General features: G+C 41.7%; 2 protein-coding genes across 4 annotated transcripts; one reads left to right on the forward strand and one right to left on the reverse strand.

Annotated features, from left to right (window-relative positions):
• The first annotated feature begins 227 nt into the window (after positions 1-227).
• Positions 228-3,470, forward strand: rmdn1 (regulator of microtubule dynamics 1). Its single transcript, XM_086101826.1, has 10 exons — positions 228-504; positions 1,381-1,486; positions 1,590-1,674; positions 1,768-1,927; positions 2,170-2,259; positions 2,333-2,388; positions 2,786-2,873; positions 2,941-2,971; positions 3,082-3,215; positions 3,297-3,470. Exons 1-10 carry the CDS (start codon positions 370-372, stop codon positions 3,336-3,338), a joined length of 927 nt encoding a protein of 308 aa, XP_085957952.1. The 5' UTR covers positions 228-369; the 3' UTR covers positions 3,339-3,470.
• Positions 3,468-17,593, reverse strand: wwp1 (WW domain containing E3 ubiquitin protein ligase 1). 3 transcript variants are annotated; one of them, XM_086101825.1, is made up of 25 exons: positions 17,420-17,593; positions 15,361-15,413; positions 14,086-14,158; positions 13,638-13,776; positions 13,399-13,523; positions 13,053-13,205; positions 12,600-12,672; positions 11,886-12,067; positions 11,107-11,488; positions 10,827-10,922; positions 10,360-10,534; positions 10,148-10,202; positions 9,815-9,899; positions 9,499-9,627; positions 9,115-9,187; positions 8,956-9,027; positions 8,730-8,818; positions 8,460-8,619; positions 7,826-7,959; positions 7,571-7,711; positions 7,335-7,455; positions 7,053-7,157; positions 6,331-6,427; positions 6,160-6,232; positions 3,468-5,606 (listed from the first exon to the last, which is right to left on the reverse strand). In XM_086101825.1, exons 3-25 carry the CDS (start codon positions 14,153-14,155, stop codon positions 5,507-5,509), a joined length of 2,829 nt encoding a protein of 942 aa, XP_085957951.1. In that variant the 5' UTR covers positions 14,156-14,158; positions 15,361-15,413; positions 17,420-17,593; the 3' UTR covers positions 3,468-5,506. The 3 variants fall into 3 exon arrangements, with proteins under 3 accessions (XP_085957951.1, XP_085957950.1, XP_085957948.1); XM_086101824.1 differs by having other exon boundaries at positions 14,086-14,177; XM_086101822.1 differs by having other exon boundaries at positions 14,086-14,197.
• Positions 17,594-17,821: the final 228 nt, after the last annotated feature.

Genomic DNA, 17,821 nt, shown 5'->3' on the forward strand with positions numbered 1-17,821 from the left:
AACAACTTGCCTTCTGTGACATTCTATTGAAATGGGCAACAATAGGAAAAAAATATTTAAATTTCGTAAAGGCACACGAACTATATACACTTGGACAATATATTTCTACAATTAAAGAACCTATGCAGTGTAAGTAATTAGTATCATTTGCTCAATAACAGCGAATTAATCACGACTAAATTTAAAAAAAAAAACTGAAAACGTTTCCTTAAGAGTGGCCCGCTAGCTTAAAGCTAACATATAAATGATGAGTTTTGAAACGTTTCCACCGAGAGTTCTTGAATGTCACTCATTTAAGGAGAGACCGTTGGTAAATAAATATCTGACAGGTGAGCAACCTTCTCACTCCCGGTTTGGACGTCTGATGTGATGATGCCTGGCTTCTTTTGGACTCGGTGTGTCAACAGGACCTTCACATATGCAACGTGGGCAAAAGGCATCCAGATCAGAACGGCGAATCGATTTTATTGGTCCTCCACAAGAAGGGTCGTCAATGTTCTCACAGTAAATACCGTGCCGGTTGCATTTTATATTTTTCATTGATGCTGTGTGTTACTATGTTGTTGCTCATCGGCTCAAATAGGGAGACCTGCACAATCTAATGGCAGAGTTTAGTAGGCAACAACATTCAACTGTCAGTTTATATGTTTGTTTATACACACGCGCGCGCGTATGAATGTGTGTGTGTGTTAGTGTGTAGTTGAAGTTGCAAGGTCATTCTAAAAAATGTCCTAATGAAGTGTATGTAGAAAAGAAGTCATCCCAGAATTGGAGGACAATTTAGGCAGAAAAACAAACAAACAAAAAGCCTATTTAACTTTTTTTCTGTTTTCAAAATAAACAATCATAATATTCATCAAGCTCAACCTGTCTAACAAACCTATGCTAATTCATTAGTAAAGTCATAATTGTCCTAAATAGTTCAAAGCCATACATTTAAAACAAACAACAAAAAAACAGTATGTGCAGTGGTAACACGCCACATGACAAGGTATTCTTAACTATAGTAAGTACTACTCGTATGTAGTCGTAGTTGTCCCAATGGTGAGGACAAACAACATAATAGTACGTGGACCGTAAGATGGACATTGGTTGAAAGCTCAAAACAGCTTTCCTAAAAACAAAGTCAATGCACAACATCATGTACATCAAATAGAAAAAAAGTGTAATATGACATTGTATTGGTGCATGTGGATATTCTGGCCATATGAGGCCTCAAAATGTTCATGATGAGTGATTCTAATGAGGACCCCAAAAGCACTTTAGGCTATTGTGATATTGACCAGCGTGCGGCCACACATGTTGCACGTTTCAGGAACTGCCTTGGGACATCAAACAAAACGTCTTCATGTCAATGTACCTTGTCTTCATCGTGTGAAGGGTGGAAGGGCTGCATTCCTGCTGGGACTCCCAACGCTCTCGTGTCTGACGTATGGAGCTTATCGCAGGGTACATGATTCAGTTGTGGTCCTCGCTTTGGAAAAAGGTAGTTCACAATTCAGTATGGAATGAACAATTGTGTAATCTGAATCAGCATAAAGAAAGATGATACCGAACTGGGGTTTGATGTATTTTTGTGTTCTGAGAAGAGGAGGTTCTTGAGCAGGCCGACTACCTTTACAGCTGCGCGGAGACACACAAACTCTACCAGCTCCTACTGGAGTACAAAGACAGGTGAGGAGCCACATTTCACATCTGACCTGCTTACCAGCCTGTGTACCCATCACTGTCCCCCTCAGTACGTTTTGTATGTGCGTGTGTGTCCAGCGATAATGCAGAGTTCTTGTGGAGGCTGGCAAGAGTGTCCCGTGATGTTTCTGAGCTGCCCGACACCAAGGAGGCACGGAAGAAACAGCTGGTGTATGAGGCCTTTGAATATGCAAAAAAATCCTTGGAGAAAGATGACAAGTGTTTTGCAGCACACAAAGTAAGACACAGGCATGATTGTCATGCAATTTTATTTTTTTTTGTGGCTTCATTATGAAAACTACATAACCGCTGTACCTTGCAGATAATGATGCGTATGGATAACTCGGGAAGATATTTGTGCTTTGTAATTGGGTGAATGATGTCCATTATTTTGACAAGTATCTACTTCCACATAATTCACATCATTGCAATTTCAACATATGTCTCAAATTTACACTTTTTTTTTTTTTAATCCCACAGTGGTATGCAATATGCCTGAGCGATGTGGGGGAGTATGAGGGACTCAAGGTTAAAATTGGAAATTCTTTTGTAATCCGAGAACATCTAGAGGTGAGAGTTAGCCCACTGTAGTAATACTGTGACTACATAAAATGTAATTTTATGAATGTTGATTTCGTCCTAGAGAGCCCTCGAGCTCAATCCCAAAGATGCAACATCCTTGCACATTTTGGGCTACTGGTGAGTCGGAAAATCTTTTTTGTGCTCTGGTAAACCATAACGATTTGAATTAATTGTAAACAGTGCATTTAGGTTTGCTAAACATATTCATATCTTCATCATATTGGTCAATTATGAGATTAGTTGACTGTTCTAGCGATAAAATCTACGCTTGACAGACTGATGTGTTGTCATATATATTTGAGAAACAAAACTCCCAAACACATATGAATGACTATTTGTATTTGCGGGGAAAAAAAGGGTCAAAATTAAGGCCCCCACAAAAAAAAACCAAGCTGTTTTAATAAAGAGAGAAAAAATAAAGAGAACATAAAATGATTTTATGTGAATATTTAGACTGATGCAGGACACTTTTTCTTCCACTTCCCTTTAAAAATAATTAAAAAAAAATCTTCAGGTGTTTTACCTTTTCTGAGCTGCCGTGGTATCAACGCAAGGTGGCGGCGGTTATTTTTGCATCGCCTCCCACATCCACATATGAGGAGGTAAGACTTTGTATTATTATTTTAACATGCGTTCAAGTTTAGTTTAAAAAAAGTCTTCTCATTCAAGGCTTTGCAGTTCTTCCTGAAAGCTGAACAAGGTAAAACGTGCTTTTCTGCTCTAACTTTAAGGAGGGGAAGAACAGAAGGGGGGTTGTTGGGGGCTTTCAATAGGTCACTGCTGCCCCTTATTGTTGTTGTCTTTTCCAAGTGGATCCAAACTTCTACAGTAAAAACCTCCTCATGCTGGGGAAGACCTACATGGCCATGAAGGATGAGCAGAAAGCTCTGCTATGGCTGAACAAAGCTAAAGATTACCCCCCTCACACGCACGAAGACAAAGAGGTACTAAACGATCTGGAGTTACTGTGTTACACATGAGGAGCGCTTTGTACCGATGTGCCTTTTCTGTTTCGTTCTGTCCAGGTCCATAAAGAAGCCGCTGACCTGTTAAAGAAGTTCAGATGAACCTGGCACCTTTGGAGAATGTCCTCTAATTGTTAACATAGTTTATGCTTGGCCTTGGACAGAGAAATCACTCGTTTCCACGAGGTGCCGTCCTCACAACTTGAAAATAAAAGCACAATCATGGCGGGGGAAGGGAGTCATTCACGTATTTATTTGTATCTCATAAATCCATCTCTCCATTTCAAATGGCTGAAAGCCGATTTAAAAGTGAATCCTCTATACACCGGTAAAGGGCCATTCTGTACAGTGTAGTAGTTGTTTACAGTGTGTATCTACACGCGATATGTTACAGTCGGGTTGCCTCTTCAGACGGCCTACGCTGCAGCTGGCGCGCTTGGCACTTCCTGCCTTGAAGGCCGCCCGAAACGCTCCCGGTCTATTTCTGATATGAAACAAAAGGCATCACAGATTTCCCAACACTGGAATGGTGGCCCTGTGATTTATAATAATATCTAAGTATGCTATTTGTCATTATCTTTGTACAATGAGTATTCACATACACAGTTTCGGATTCGCTTCGATTACAGGTCTGCGATCGAAAAAGGAAGCACAGTTTTCAAAGTCGGCTCCTTTTGCTACAATACAATACGTTTCCTCCGTAATATCATCCATCCTTTCCAGCGCAAGCTAAATCTGGGATACACAACTTAAAAAAAAAAAACTAAAAGCATCTTGATCCAACATAAATTTCAGTCTTAATTTAGACCACCCAACAAAAAAAGCACCTGGATTTTTCAAAGTGAAGTGAGGACAAGCGGTGTAATTTTGGGAAGCGAATGGATTTTGGGTACGGCTGCCGACAAATTGCAAAGTTCATATGTCACTTTTGAGCCAACTGGACTGTTTTCTTTACATCTTGGGGTACTAAATGACACATAATATAAAACGTATGGGGAAGGGGTTAGAAGTGAGGCCAGGAAAAGAATTTACGGCTTGAAGCCTGGCCCAAAAGCACACTCACAGCATGTAGATTAGATTCCCCATGAGAACCTTAACAAATACCCACTTAATACTTGTGGTATGAAAAGGTCTGTGTTCCATGTGTACACGTTTGGACTTGAAATGTTATGTTTTTTTTAGTGCTGCATCTTTTTTAGATAATGAAATAATTTACAGCACCTTGTCGCTGGAACCTTGGAGACAAAAAAAATTTCAAAACCTCTGTTCTCACCTACTGATGACTCAGCATGTCATCCCGCCTCACTGCAACCGAGGCGGGCAGGAACATGTCACCGTGGACCTGCAACACTTTCAATAAGTCACCAGAAAGTGAGCATTTTTCATGGGTACTTTCTGTTGTATTCAACATGAGGCCAAGTGTGTGTGTGTGATGGCAGTTCGCCTCAGAAGTTGGAGGTAGCCATTCAGGGGGGAACAAAGGTAGAGTGCCCCAAAAAAACCCTACGTCACTCTCCTGAGTAATATTTAGTTAGCAAATCAAAATAAAACATCCTGTACAATTTGAAAGAAAAATTAATGGCAGACAAGCACAGAACTCCCCATGGGGGGGGGGGGGGGGGGGGGGCCTTGTTGAGATTCAAACCCAGAACCCCACCACAAGGCCACTGTGCTGAACACTATCAGCTAATCTGCTTTGTTTGTTAATGTACCGTAGTTTCAAGGGTGCAACCAAATTACTTTTAATTGAATCCACCAACATAATATTTTAATTTGTTCACTGAATGGTACAGGCCATTATTTTAAAGCACAAACATTTTACAGGTGTTTTTTATTTTTATTTTTTTAAATCTGCAGTTTAATGAATTATGAGTGGTGGTTGGTTTAAGTGATATCAGGCACCAGACTATTACTACTACTACTTAAAAGCTCTATAGAACTAGAGCTTCACAATAAATCATGTCCCAAAACACAGTCTTTTCTTGAAAGCTTTAAGGGGGTTTCATCTTGAAAATATCCGTGTTTTCTGCATTTTTAAACAAGATCAAAAAGCTAGGGTGGCTTGCATATTTCTTGTCGGGGGCTCCATATATTAAAGGTCTGGTAAAACAAGACTGCGGCAAGAATAATGCTGCAAATTAAGATTTGGTTAAAACTGAAAAATAGCTTATATACATCGGTGGTTATCTTGTGCAATTACTTGATTGATTTCGATCAAACAATCAGTGATGAGGAGGGCGGAGGAGGAAACCGTGGGAGGTGCGCTTTGTCTATTCTTGTCCGAATCCTTCTGTTTCCTCGATGGCAAAGAGGAGTTTCTCTTTGAGCTGCTCGAAGCTTTTGTAAGGGGGCAAGTCCAGACGGTTGAAGCTGTAGACACATGATGTCACCCGAGGATTAGTTTAAGAACAATAATGCTCAATCCATTCACGAGCCAGTGGAATCAATAAAATTGAATATGCCAAACGTAGCTACAGGTGGTTGACTTGCTAGTTGCTAGACATAGTTTTACAAGAGGTCCTTGTTTGATGAAACTGAATTCGTACAAGGTGCATCTTACAAACTAATTTGGTTTACTTCACCAATGCAGGAACAGACCTTTGTCATAAACTGCGGACCCCCTGCATTTACATGAGAGTAGTGTGAGGGACCGTGAAAATCGGAGGTCAATAAATGGCTATACCTGTCACTAGATGGCGATAAAGCACTACTTGCCTGACTAAATGAAGCTCCTTGCCTCACTTCAAAAAAGCTCCATGGCACCAAGATGCTACCCCCTTAAAAATCTACAAATAGGCGACCTCACAAAGAGCAAATCACATCTATTTGGGGAACTATTCAAGTTGGGATTATTAAAGTTTTGTTCTGAAATCCGAGGATCAAATGACTTAATGACAAAAAAATGTCAGAGCCTTCCACTCACCATGTGTGGCTCCTGGGAAGCCATGTTTCCTTGCCAACCTTCTCAATGCAGAACTTCTGAGGCCCGTTACTTCCTACAATGAAAAGCAAGGTCAAGAATAAAAGGAGGCAAAAAAAAAAAAAAACTAATTACAGAACAATATGTCAGATGTCTTTGTGTGGCCCAGCTCACCCATGAGCTCAGCGAAGCCGCCCAGGGGAAGCCTGCAGGTTCCAGTGACAAACTGCATGAGGCGCAGACGCACTTCGTTGTCCACTTCTTTCACGAGCTGCATGCAGGGAAAGAAGGGAGCATACACACCCATCATTTGCACTGCTATATATTTTCCAAGTTGGTGACTCCTGGCATGTTTTTTTTTTTGGGTGATTTATTCTTGTTTATGTTATTTGTTGGCTGAGTATTGCAACAACTAAGTTTGTACAGTCTGTTCCATAAAGAATTAACAGTTACACAAAGCAACAGCAAAACCAGTTAAGCTTCCTGTCAAGTTGACCCCGATCATAAAACTAAAAAATTGTTCAATTCTGTCAAGAAATCAGAGAATCATTTTGATCCACTCGAACACAGAACCTGACGGCGGTTGGTACAACTCTAATGTTTGATTAGAAAAAAAAAGAAAAAAGTACTTGGACAGTGCAACTCCAACCACCCAATTTTATGTACATGCTACCCGCGAGACAAAGGCAAGTAAAGCAATTACAGCTACTTAGGGAACACGGATACGTCAGGGTCTGGAGAGGTGTCAAAATACTTCTGGACAGAAAAGAGAACATTTGCTTCAAGTGTTGTCATGTGTTTGCAGCTTTCTTTTTATGCCGCCTTCATAAGCTGCGTGCGAGAAAAATATGCTTCTCCACATCTGGATGGCATGTGTGTTGTTTATGTGACAGTACCTGCCAGAACCAGATGATCTGTTTACTGTTCCTGGTATAGTGGCGATACACCGTGTTCCTCTGCCAGTCCTGTAAGTCCACCTCTTGCATGCCACATAGCATCACCTGGATCACACACACACACACACACGACATAAATGACAGAAAACACACATGGACAAAATTGTTGGTACTTCACTGTTTAAGATTTGACAAAGCACCCCCAAATCATAACTGATCCTTCTGTTTGTTTTGCCACGGGTACAATGTTGCGATAACGCAGTGAATAGTCATGCTGCTTACCTCCAGCTCCTTTTCATCAAAATACTGGAGCCACTGAAGTGGAACCACCTCATTAAACCCATCCAGGAAAGCTTTGGTTTGACCTTCAACTCCACGGGAGAACCTCCACTCTGCCATTAAACTGCAAGCCACAGAGCACATTTCGATATGCCGGGTATGCAAATTGATATCAGAGGGCACAGTTCTGAAAAAAATAAAAATAAAAAAATTATAATTTAAAAAGCCACTGCCAGAACCTGATGTACTCCTCCTTGTTCTCCTCAGTGACAAGGACATTGGTGCCATCAGGTTTGAGGTCATGGGATGTGATTTTGCCCAAGATCTCCATGTCCACTGAGAAATACATCTCCAGACCACACTCCTCAATGTTGTTGTCCCTAAGACACAGTTTTACATGAAAAAACAACAACAAACATGTAGAGTAACAGCACGGTTTCCAGCACCTTTGATACTCTGGAAACAGACAATATCGATGTCGGCAAAATATTCACCTGATCCATATAAGCGAGTTATAGAACTCTGGGTCGATGGATTCTAAATCTTTGAGGATGAGCTTCTTATTGAGCATCCGTTTGTAGAAAGGCAGGGAGAAGCCCGTGTCGATGAACTTTCCATGAAAAAGTGCCTATGGTGCAGAGAGAAAATAAAATTGATTCCATCAAATAGACTACACCTGTATTAGGTCCCACCACTTAGTTTAATTGCGAACAGAGCGTGAATGGTTGCTTGTCTACAGGTGCCCTGCAACTAACTGGTGAGGAGTCCAAAGTATACCGGTCCTATCACGTATTCCTCTTCATTGTTTTGAGACCTTCCGAGCAGCTTTGCGCATGTATAATAATATAGTTGGCTTTCATGGAAGACATCACAACTCTGACAATATTTACTGTTGAGAGGCATAAATTCAGAGGATTTGGAGAATAAGTTAAAGAAGGTCTCTGAATCAATAGTCGTTTTTTTGAAAAATAATTATTCATATCTGATCATCCCTAAGTTGTTGATGAATGATTGCAGCTCTACACCACAGTCTAACATATGATATCTAATAAAGTTAAGATGTAGACCTTTCAATCGTGCAGTGTAGGCCATTAATATTGCAGTGAGAGAGGGATTTTGCCAGCATACCATTGCAATAAATCTGCCGATGAAGCAGAAATATGAGAGGTGGTCCGGGTTGATTGCAGAAGCTGGGTTGATCTGCAGGCAGTAGTTGCTCTTGCCAGCGTACTCAAACAGACAGTACATAGGGTTCAGCACCTCATGCGACAACAAGAAGAACCACTCCCTGTCGAGAAAGAAGGAGATGGACAAGACGGCAAGAAAAACAATTGAATAAATTTCAGGTTTCAGAGGGTTTCAGTAATGCAGCTTATAGCATTCAGTTTCATGTATTACCGGGCTAAGCCGCCATAATCAAGACCCTCCTCGCCTCGGAAAATGACGTAAAGTCTCCGCCTCAAGTCGTAAGGTTTCAGGGCCATAATCTAAAAAATATACAAAATAAAAACAAAAAGACACTATGATCAAGTAGCATTGGTAAAGGGCTGTATATCTTTTGACTGTGTGTGTGTGCTTTAACACCGATGACAACACTGAAGCAGAAGTACAACAAACCATTTACCTGCTGGAATGAGTCTTCAAACAACGTCTGTCTGGAGACGGTGATCTTCACATGGCTCGGGAGGGCATTTGACTGGGTACAAATAAAATATGAATTGAAAATGTATAATATAGTTATCAAAATGCAAGATGGAAAAAGGAAAAGCATACATGCACAGACCTGGCACAGGTAGCGAAAATGGGCAAGTTTCCACCGGAAGCTGCGCTCGTATGCAATTTGTGGACCTTTGGTGCTGAACACACACAAAGACAAAAAGTGAAGTGGAGTGGCAGATTTTACTTTTACATGGAATGAGTAGGTGCTTCTATCACAATGTTGTGACATTAATGGGACACATGTGCCAAACAGTTTCCTGGCTTTTGCCAGGAAATTCAGCCACGTGTCTTCCTGTCTATAGAGTCACTAAAATTGTGCAAATCAATTACATGCATGATGAACTGACAAATAAGATCTGACTAATAAAGATTGTCCATTAAAGATTACAGTTTAGACTACATTTACAATACATGTGCAAGTATTTAAAAAAATATTTTTTTGTCTTACACAGAGGACTTTCCAGTGCGGGGGTCGCTAAATGTCGTTGTTCTGGTGTTATGATCGACGAAGTATCGAACACCTTCCCTTGTGTAGCGGATCTCCCAACCCTCAGGTAGAGGGTCCTCATTCTGTAGCCTGAAACACATACAAACATTTTTAGATTTCATGTTTGAATCAAGATTTTGGTGTGACTCTCAAGTTTAACTGAACATTTTTCAATATTTTCCCAATTGTTGGTAAATTGATATTCGGCCCTTCTTTTCGCAACATTTCATCTGTTACACATCCCATGACATCGTCGAGCCATTTCGTCTTAGCTCACCCTTGGGTTCGGGGGTCCTCCCACTGTGTTGTCTTGGTGTTGTGGTTGACAAAGTATACTCTGTCATTGGAGTCCACACGCCTCTCTAGAAATATTTAAGAAAATAAAATCGGATAGAATCTTAAAAAGGCACACAAATGCATCTCCCGTGGCCTGTGAACAACAGAAATGGAATAATAGAATCAAGAGTGAAGTTTGCAATGACAACCCACTGATAACAGGTATGCGCTGTAAAGCTATTCTAAAATACATCTGCAAATATATACAAAAGCTTCAAAATGTCAACCCATGCAGTATATCCAGCCTCTTGAGTCAAACAGAATGTGAACTCACCCCAACCAGGAGGTAGTGGGCCTAGTGGATCGTTCTCAGCAGACATCATGGATGCCTAAAATGAGGAATGTAGACGCACGTCCATTTATGAAAATTCAACTTGGTGAAGCCAAAGGTTTTGCTTTGAAATGTCTTTGGGATAGGCAAATGTAATCCTAATGCTGGAGGAAGGAGATCGGCTTATGCATGAAATGGGGTGATAATATTCTTACAGAGTAGAGGTATCTCTGGTTAAACTGGTGCATAGCTCCCTGCAGCTGGCTGCGCTGACTTTGCCACTGCTCAAAATTCCGTACTGACTCCATTGTGGGACGCTGCCACGTGGTGGTTCGGGTGTTATGGTCCACGTAATAGATCCTGCCTCGGTCATCGACACGGCGCTCCCATCTAATAGAGAGACAAATGAGAAAGAGAGGGGGAAACAGTCTGTCAGTCCCTCATTTAAGAGATGGGTTTTATATTGACAGTTTCATTTTCAAACATTATCCATCAATAAGAGCAATGTGAACTACATTCGTATGTAATTTCCACATACATAGACCCAAAAGTAGACATGGGTGCATAGAACACTTGGTCTAGTTTTCAAAGGAGCATCCGAGAGTCTTTTCCCAACCCACTGAATTCCCTTCCAATTACCCTAAGTGGGCTGAGGCTCCAGAACAACAAAATTCAAGCTCACCCCGGAGGAAGTGGTTGTGGTCTTTCCCAGGTCGTAGTTCTTGTGTTGTGGTCTACGTAATATGTTCTTCCATGCTGGTCTTTTCTCTGCTCCCACCTGTGAGGCATAATCATGTCATTGATGACAAAGGCCCTTATTTGAAAGAATGTTTTCAGAAAGATTCTGAAGATAAAATAAAAAGGGAATTACGAGTTCTTTGAGTCATTACAATGATGACGTGATAATGGTATTTGGATGAAATAATGAATTATGAAATAATGGTTTTGTTTGTTTGTTTTACCCCGGTGGAAGAGGATCTGGGGCCCCAGCTGCAGGGGCCTGTTGTCTGGGTTTGGCCCCATCGGTAGTTACTGTTGCAGCGCTGCTACTGCTCCCACTCTCAGCTGACGCATTTGTTTCTCCCGGTGTTGGGGAGGCGGACACTGATGATGAGGACGTCGGGATGGCGGTGGCACCGTGTGCTGAGAAAGTGCACGTGGAAGAGGCAGCAGTAGCGGCGTCATCAGCGGCAACAACGCCATCATTTGGCTTGGCAGCAGAAGACAAGGTTGGAGCCTGTGCTGGTGGCGGCTGAGCTGTCTCATTTGGAGCTGTATCGGACTCTGGGAGAAGAGCATCTGGAGCACAGTCCTCATCGTTTTCTGCTTGAGGCAACGCATCACCTGTCACATCAAATGATGACCCAATTTGTTGAAAAAAACAAAAAACAAACAAACACACCCCCCAACCTGGAAGTTCATTTCATAATCGGTATTTTCTAATGTGATTTGCCATCACTGAGAAATGGACATAGTGGGATTTATTTGTGTTGAGTATTGTACATGTTGTCTCTTGAAAATTATGATACAGCAACAGATACAGTGTAATAAAATTATCTGAACGCACGAGCAGTATGAACAAAAAGCTCAAACGTTAAATAAGCACACATTTGAATACAAAAACAACAACATGCATTCATTAGTTATACCGGAAACACCAGTGGATTCACAAAATGGTGCCATGATGGACTTAGCAGGTGGAGGGACTGACACTCAAGTGCAACATAAAGCTCATACTCACGAGTCCTACTCTCCGTATCACTATCTGAGGGTTGGTGGCTCGGTGTGGAGTTGGGAGTGACATCGCCATTGATGACGTGACCCAGGGCCGGGCTACAGGAACTGGAAGGCACCTGACTATTCAATCCATTCGAGGCTGAACAGGAAGCTGAGCGCGGGCCCAAGTCTGTCCCATTCACTGTGCTGCAGGTGGAAGCAAATCGACCTCGTCAGGTGAGGGCATTTATAAATATTGTATCTGATTAGCCCTTCAAAAACTAACACTTGTGTAATGCAGATAATGAAAAGCAATTGTGAGAAGGAAAAAAAAAACAGAATAGAAGAAAATTGGGATGTTAGAATAAGGTTCAGGGCAAAATGACAAGCAATGTGCTCACAACAAGACGGCATGTTTTGCACAACACTGGCTATAGGCTCACTGCCAGAGGTGATGATATTCATTAGACGACAGAGCCTCATCACATCCACATGACGAAGCTCAGCTACACAAATGTCTTCAGTTATTTTGTTGTTGCTACACAATATATTTCATGTAGTTAGTTTAGTGACCTTGCATCTGCATATCTGGCTGTACAACGATTGTAAAACAAATTTGTACTTTGAGCATTTTTTTCCCTAATAAAGACACCATTTGATCTCTGGTCATTTTAAAAATATTTGGTGGTCATGTGATTTATGGATGTAAATCTGACACCGTTTACTGAAAAGCTTTTACCTGTTGGCAGCCCTTGATGAAGAGGAAGAGGATTCTGCATTTTCGTGGAAGGCGTCGCCATTCTGCTGGACTTCTGGGGAGGCGTGGAGGACGTTATTGACAATTTGAGGGTAAATGCGTGGGAGGAGTGTGCATGTGATCTCCCAGAAAACATTATTGAGGGTGCTGACACAGGACTAGATTTATCAGAAGTGGGGGGGAGATGACATTAAAAGGTAAGCACACCGAGGGCTTATCTTGTCGCAAAGGATGCTTTCCTCACTGATTCTGCCAAGAAATACTGGGTGCTTGTCATAACAACAGAATGTAATTTAATTCACTTTGTATCAGTCTATAATGGATGTGACAGGCAAAATGTTCATGGTCAACAGTATATTACCCTTCCTTTTTTCTGCTTACATTTCACAAGTGGATCATGAAATCAGAAGTGGCAAAAGAAAATGCCGATCTTACTCGCGCCATTTGCTGTATTCCCGTTGGTTAATGGTGCCAGTTCCTCCTGATCGCTCACAGTAAGACCATCCAGGTAGACCGTCAGCTCCCCCGCAGGCACCAAAATGCCCTTGTGCTCCACACTCAGCTTCAGCACCTCCTTCACATTCTCCACTGTGGAGCCAACAAAAAGGAATGGGTTGAGAACCAACCAACATGCAATAGATTTCGGTATTGTATAAAGAAAGGGGTCCGCCGACAGTGGCCGGAGACAAAGTGAAGTTGCAAGTGGCATGGGAGCGATGGCGAACACAGCTTCACTAATATGACGTGGATGTGTTTGGAAATATTGTCTTTTGAATCATACATTTTCTTTCATGCTGCTCCAAGGTTTCTATCAGGTCCAGCGAGGCTTTGCCTAGCAGGGCGTCGGCTTTCAGGGTGTGGTGACTCCATACTTTGAAGTCCACCTGGCTGCGTGGTGTTACATTCCTATTGGTTTAAAGGCACACAAGATTTACAGTTACACTCAAAATGTTGGATAAAAAGTTGAGACATGATCAGGTCCAATGATCAGCACATGAGGGAAAATGTGTTGCCTCTTACAGAGTAAGCCTTTCATCCCATTTAGGACTAGATGAGCTGTGGGACTTCGCTGTGCGATGCGACTCCCCCTCTGCTGTCACCTCCACGTAAATGGCAACTCCAAATAAGCTTTTCTTCCTCTTGATTTTGGCACAGGAAACTATTGGAAGGACACAGACTGAAGCAATTTACCTTTGTTTTGGAAAACACTGAGGTGAGCAATTACCCAACACGTACAGGCGTTAGGAATTACACAGAGACTATCAGTAACATGGATTTGGCTTCATGCTCATTATTGTGAAATAGTGGTTGGGAGCGATCCAACACTCCAAAAGTCTCGTGGCAGCAGCGTTGTAATGCATACATAAGGCAATCTGGACTCGACAGTCATGATCTAGCTACCGGTACTCATTTATGTTATCCCCACAAGCACTGAATGTATCTAGTCCGGTACATAAATTGGACTCACCAACTGCATGGAGCTGTGATGTTCCTCTGTAGTTAGGGCTTGACTCTGCTCTGAGCGAGGCTGTGGCCATGTCCTACACCACAGTGGGAAACCTCAAACCAACACACACGGGCTTAGCCCGTATTACATGCACAATTACCGGTACATCAATACATTGTAATTATACAAATTGAGCTTTTTCATTATCTGCATTCAATTACCGGTAAACCTATTCTTCACTTTAAACTTTTTTTATACTTAAAATATTACATAATCCAAACTGTCATGTTGATTTGCATTACAATTCAGATTAAATGAACAAAGTAGTAGTAGGCCACAGAATATTACACCGCATATCTGTATTTTCTTTTTTTTTTATGCTTTTGCAAATACATAAACCACACCAGCACCCGTAGTCATCTGTAATATTATTCTAAACACTAAAAATGTATTTTTTAAATATTCTGCACAAACAAAATACACAGTGCAGTCTCCAAAGTTGAACAAGCTTCAACTCTCGGCAGTGTTTAACATGTAACTAGTAAATACACAATAGTGAATCGATTAAAAAACCTAAAATGTATAAAAATGTTAATCCTGCATGTGTAAACTAGATCAAAGTAATATCTCTGGTTTTAAAACGGGGGGGAAAAAAGGAAAAAATGCTGGTTGGCAAGCTGCCCTGTTATTTGAGGTCACTAATAATAAAATGATCAAATTATTGTGAGTATGTAATTGATGTTTCATTCATTATCTCGCCGATACTGTGCTGAGCAGCCAGACAAGTTCCTCCGTCGCAATTTCCAGTTCTATTTCATAACACTTTGCGACCATTGTGTCACTTCGATTGTGGAACCACACACACACAAAAACGGGGGGGAAAAAATACATTGTGGAGTTTGTCATTTTGACAAAACTAAAGTCTCCCATGACAGAATGAATGACTACAGTTCAAAACAAAGTGTTTCACTCTGAGAAGGTTCCATTCTTTAACATACTGCGGAATGTGAATCTCGAGCACTGGCACTATTCGATATGATTTTTGGTAACATTTAGCCAGGTCGGGACTGCAAATGAGAAAGTGCACTCAGCTGCCTTTCCTGGAAAAGCAATGTTTAACTCGACAGAATAAAGATACAGTGCCAGTGATCCATTATCTTGTGTCACGACGAAGTGTAATTTAAATTGTATCAGTGAAAGAGTTTTACAAATCAGGTCATAGCATTGTGGACAACAACCATTGATGCATATATCGTTGTTTTTTGTTTTTTTTCTGCATTCTTTAATAATACTTACAGTTAGCGTGTGTTATTTGATTTTCCAGTTTAGTCCACTCCGTGTCCCATGATCTGAAAGAAAAAAAAAATGTAATTCAAATTACAACACTCGACGAAGACACAAAAATGGATAACATGTGCTCTGCGAAGATGAAAAATATGCATGTCGGCCCAAAATCCAAGCGTGAAGTCAAATGAATCGTCTGTAGACCTTGGACTTGTCTCAGGTCATACACATGTTGAAGGGTGCAGAAAAATGTCTGCTGCTTTGGAGCTCCCACTGAGTACAGTGACCTCCATCATCTATAAATGGAAGAAGTCATGAACCATTAGGACACCGTCGACAGCTGGCCCACCTACACTGCGCCATCAGTTGAAAAGTGCCAAGGGAGGTGACCAAGAACCCAACGGTCACTCTGTCACAGCTCCAGCTTTCCTCTGTGGAAAGTGGCGAGCCTTCAAAAAGGACAACACTCATAGCAACAATCCACCAATCAGATCTGTACGTTAGGCTAGCCAGGGAGTTGCAACATCTTAGCAAAATGCACATGGCTAGCTGCCTGGAGTTTGCCCAAAGTCCCCTGAAGGACTGTAGACCATGACAGATCAACCTGGCTCGTCTGCTGAGACAAAAGCTGAACCCCTTGGCATGAAAGCCAGATGCCATGTCTCGAGGAAAACTGGCGCCACTTATCACTTGGCCCATAGAGTTCCTAAAATAAAGCATGGCTGTGGCAGCACATGGTGAGATGTTTTTTTTTTTTTTTCAGCAGCCAGAACTAGTCAACTATTCAGGAATTAAGGATAAATTAACTGAATAGAGACATCCTGGAAGACAAACTTACTGGCACTGTTGACCTCAAACTACAGTGACTACAGTGTGGATCAGCCACAGCCCAGAACCCATCACTGGAGAAAGATGAAATTACCCCGGACAATGAAACTAGGGTAAGCTAGAATGATTCCTTATCTGCTTTTTTTCTGCATGCTGAAGAACTTGAAGGCTAGAACAATGAGCCTATGAGTCATTCGTACAAGAGTACAGGTCTGTACATCATAAAAAAAGCAGGTTTCAGCTGCTGTCAAATGATGGTTATGTAAACGTGTTGGACAGCTGATCAGCTGACAGTATATATTTTCATTGGCTGTGCTTAGTGCTATCGGCTTTCAGTTGCATTGCTAATTAATTGTGTCTTGAAGAAATTGAGGGAAAATGGACTCCTTTTATTTGACTACACCCACTGGAGTTCTTGTTGATTTGGTCTTAACTAATCTAGGGTCTGAATAACAATATGAAGTCAGCAATAAGTACAGAGTGTGCAACCTCTCTATAATGTCACTATCATTGCAGGTTGTCATACTCTACCTCACAGGTTGCTCTTCAAACAGCACGCCTGCCTTGTCTTAGTTTTTAGTGTCATTGACTCAGCTATTAAAAGCCAGATTATAACCATCAACCGTTCATATCATCTTGTTTTGCTCAGCTCATCCCTGTGTTGGTTTTAGAAGTATAACACCTTGGTGAGATTTCAAAACAATGACGTTAACACCACTTGCTATCTTTGGACATGTACTGTCTTGCTAGTGGTAGCTCAAGGAAGTTTGCCTGACTTAAAAGCTCATTTTACCAGACATCGCCTGGTTCACTGCAAATCTAAACCCATGATTGAACTGCAACTGTCACATTTTTATCTGTCAGATAAGGCTTGCGAACGACAGGATAATGTTCGGCAGCCAAAAGCTAAAGTCACCAAGCTAGCTTGCTAACTGTCAAGTTAGCTGCATAGCTAGCTAACGTTACAAGAAAACAGTTTCATTTTGCTTTTATGTATTTGACTGCTCCGATCAACGGGTTCTATTTGTGTTACAATATATGTCCAAGTCTTACATACGGGTTAGCACACAAGGCTGACATTACTCACAAAGCCGAGTCAGCTGGCCGGCTTGATAGCAAACTTTAGCAGCATTTGCTAATCGTCCGCCATCGTACAGAACCGTTTGTTGGATGTGTGGAATACATTTTACGATCGTCATTTAGTCATGACGATTCCAGCGTAGGCCTCGGCGTTTGTCGATACCTTGTCCGTTTGCCTCTCCTTTGCCACGGGCTGTTTTCGGCGTCGGTGGCTCCCTATCAGTCAGTCCTGTTAAGGGTAAAGGCCTCCAATCTTGTCCGGATCTTTCGCCATCCCAGTACAGAAAACACGAAGCAAGCAGGGAGGGGGGAGAAGAAAAAAAAACTCACTTGAGCGGTGACGAATACGCCACCCACTGAAACAAAATCGCTGTGTAATAACGGGACAGACGTTGCACTCGGAAGTTGTACCTTTGCAGTAGATTTATGCACGAGATTGCATAAACTCATGGACTTTTCCCCTGCTCGACACAATTGAATTATGTTGCTTGTGTGTGCGAGTGTTACAGTGCATAACGCAGACCCTCATGTAACTTACTTGTCAGTGCCAACGTTGGCCCTTTTC

The sequence above is a fragment of the Hippocampus guttulatus genome, chromosome 21 (assembly GCF_054856545.1).
Source record: "Hippocampus guttulatus isolate MCC_2025c chromosome 21, RoL_Hgut_1.0, whole genome shotgun sequence".
In the NCBI taxonomy this organism is placed as follows: Eukaryota; Metazoa; Chordata; class Actinopteri; order Syngnathiformes; family Syngnathidae; genus Hippocampus; species Hippocampus guttulatus.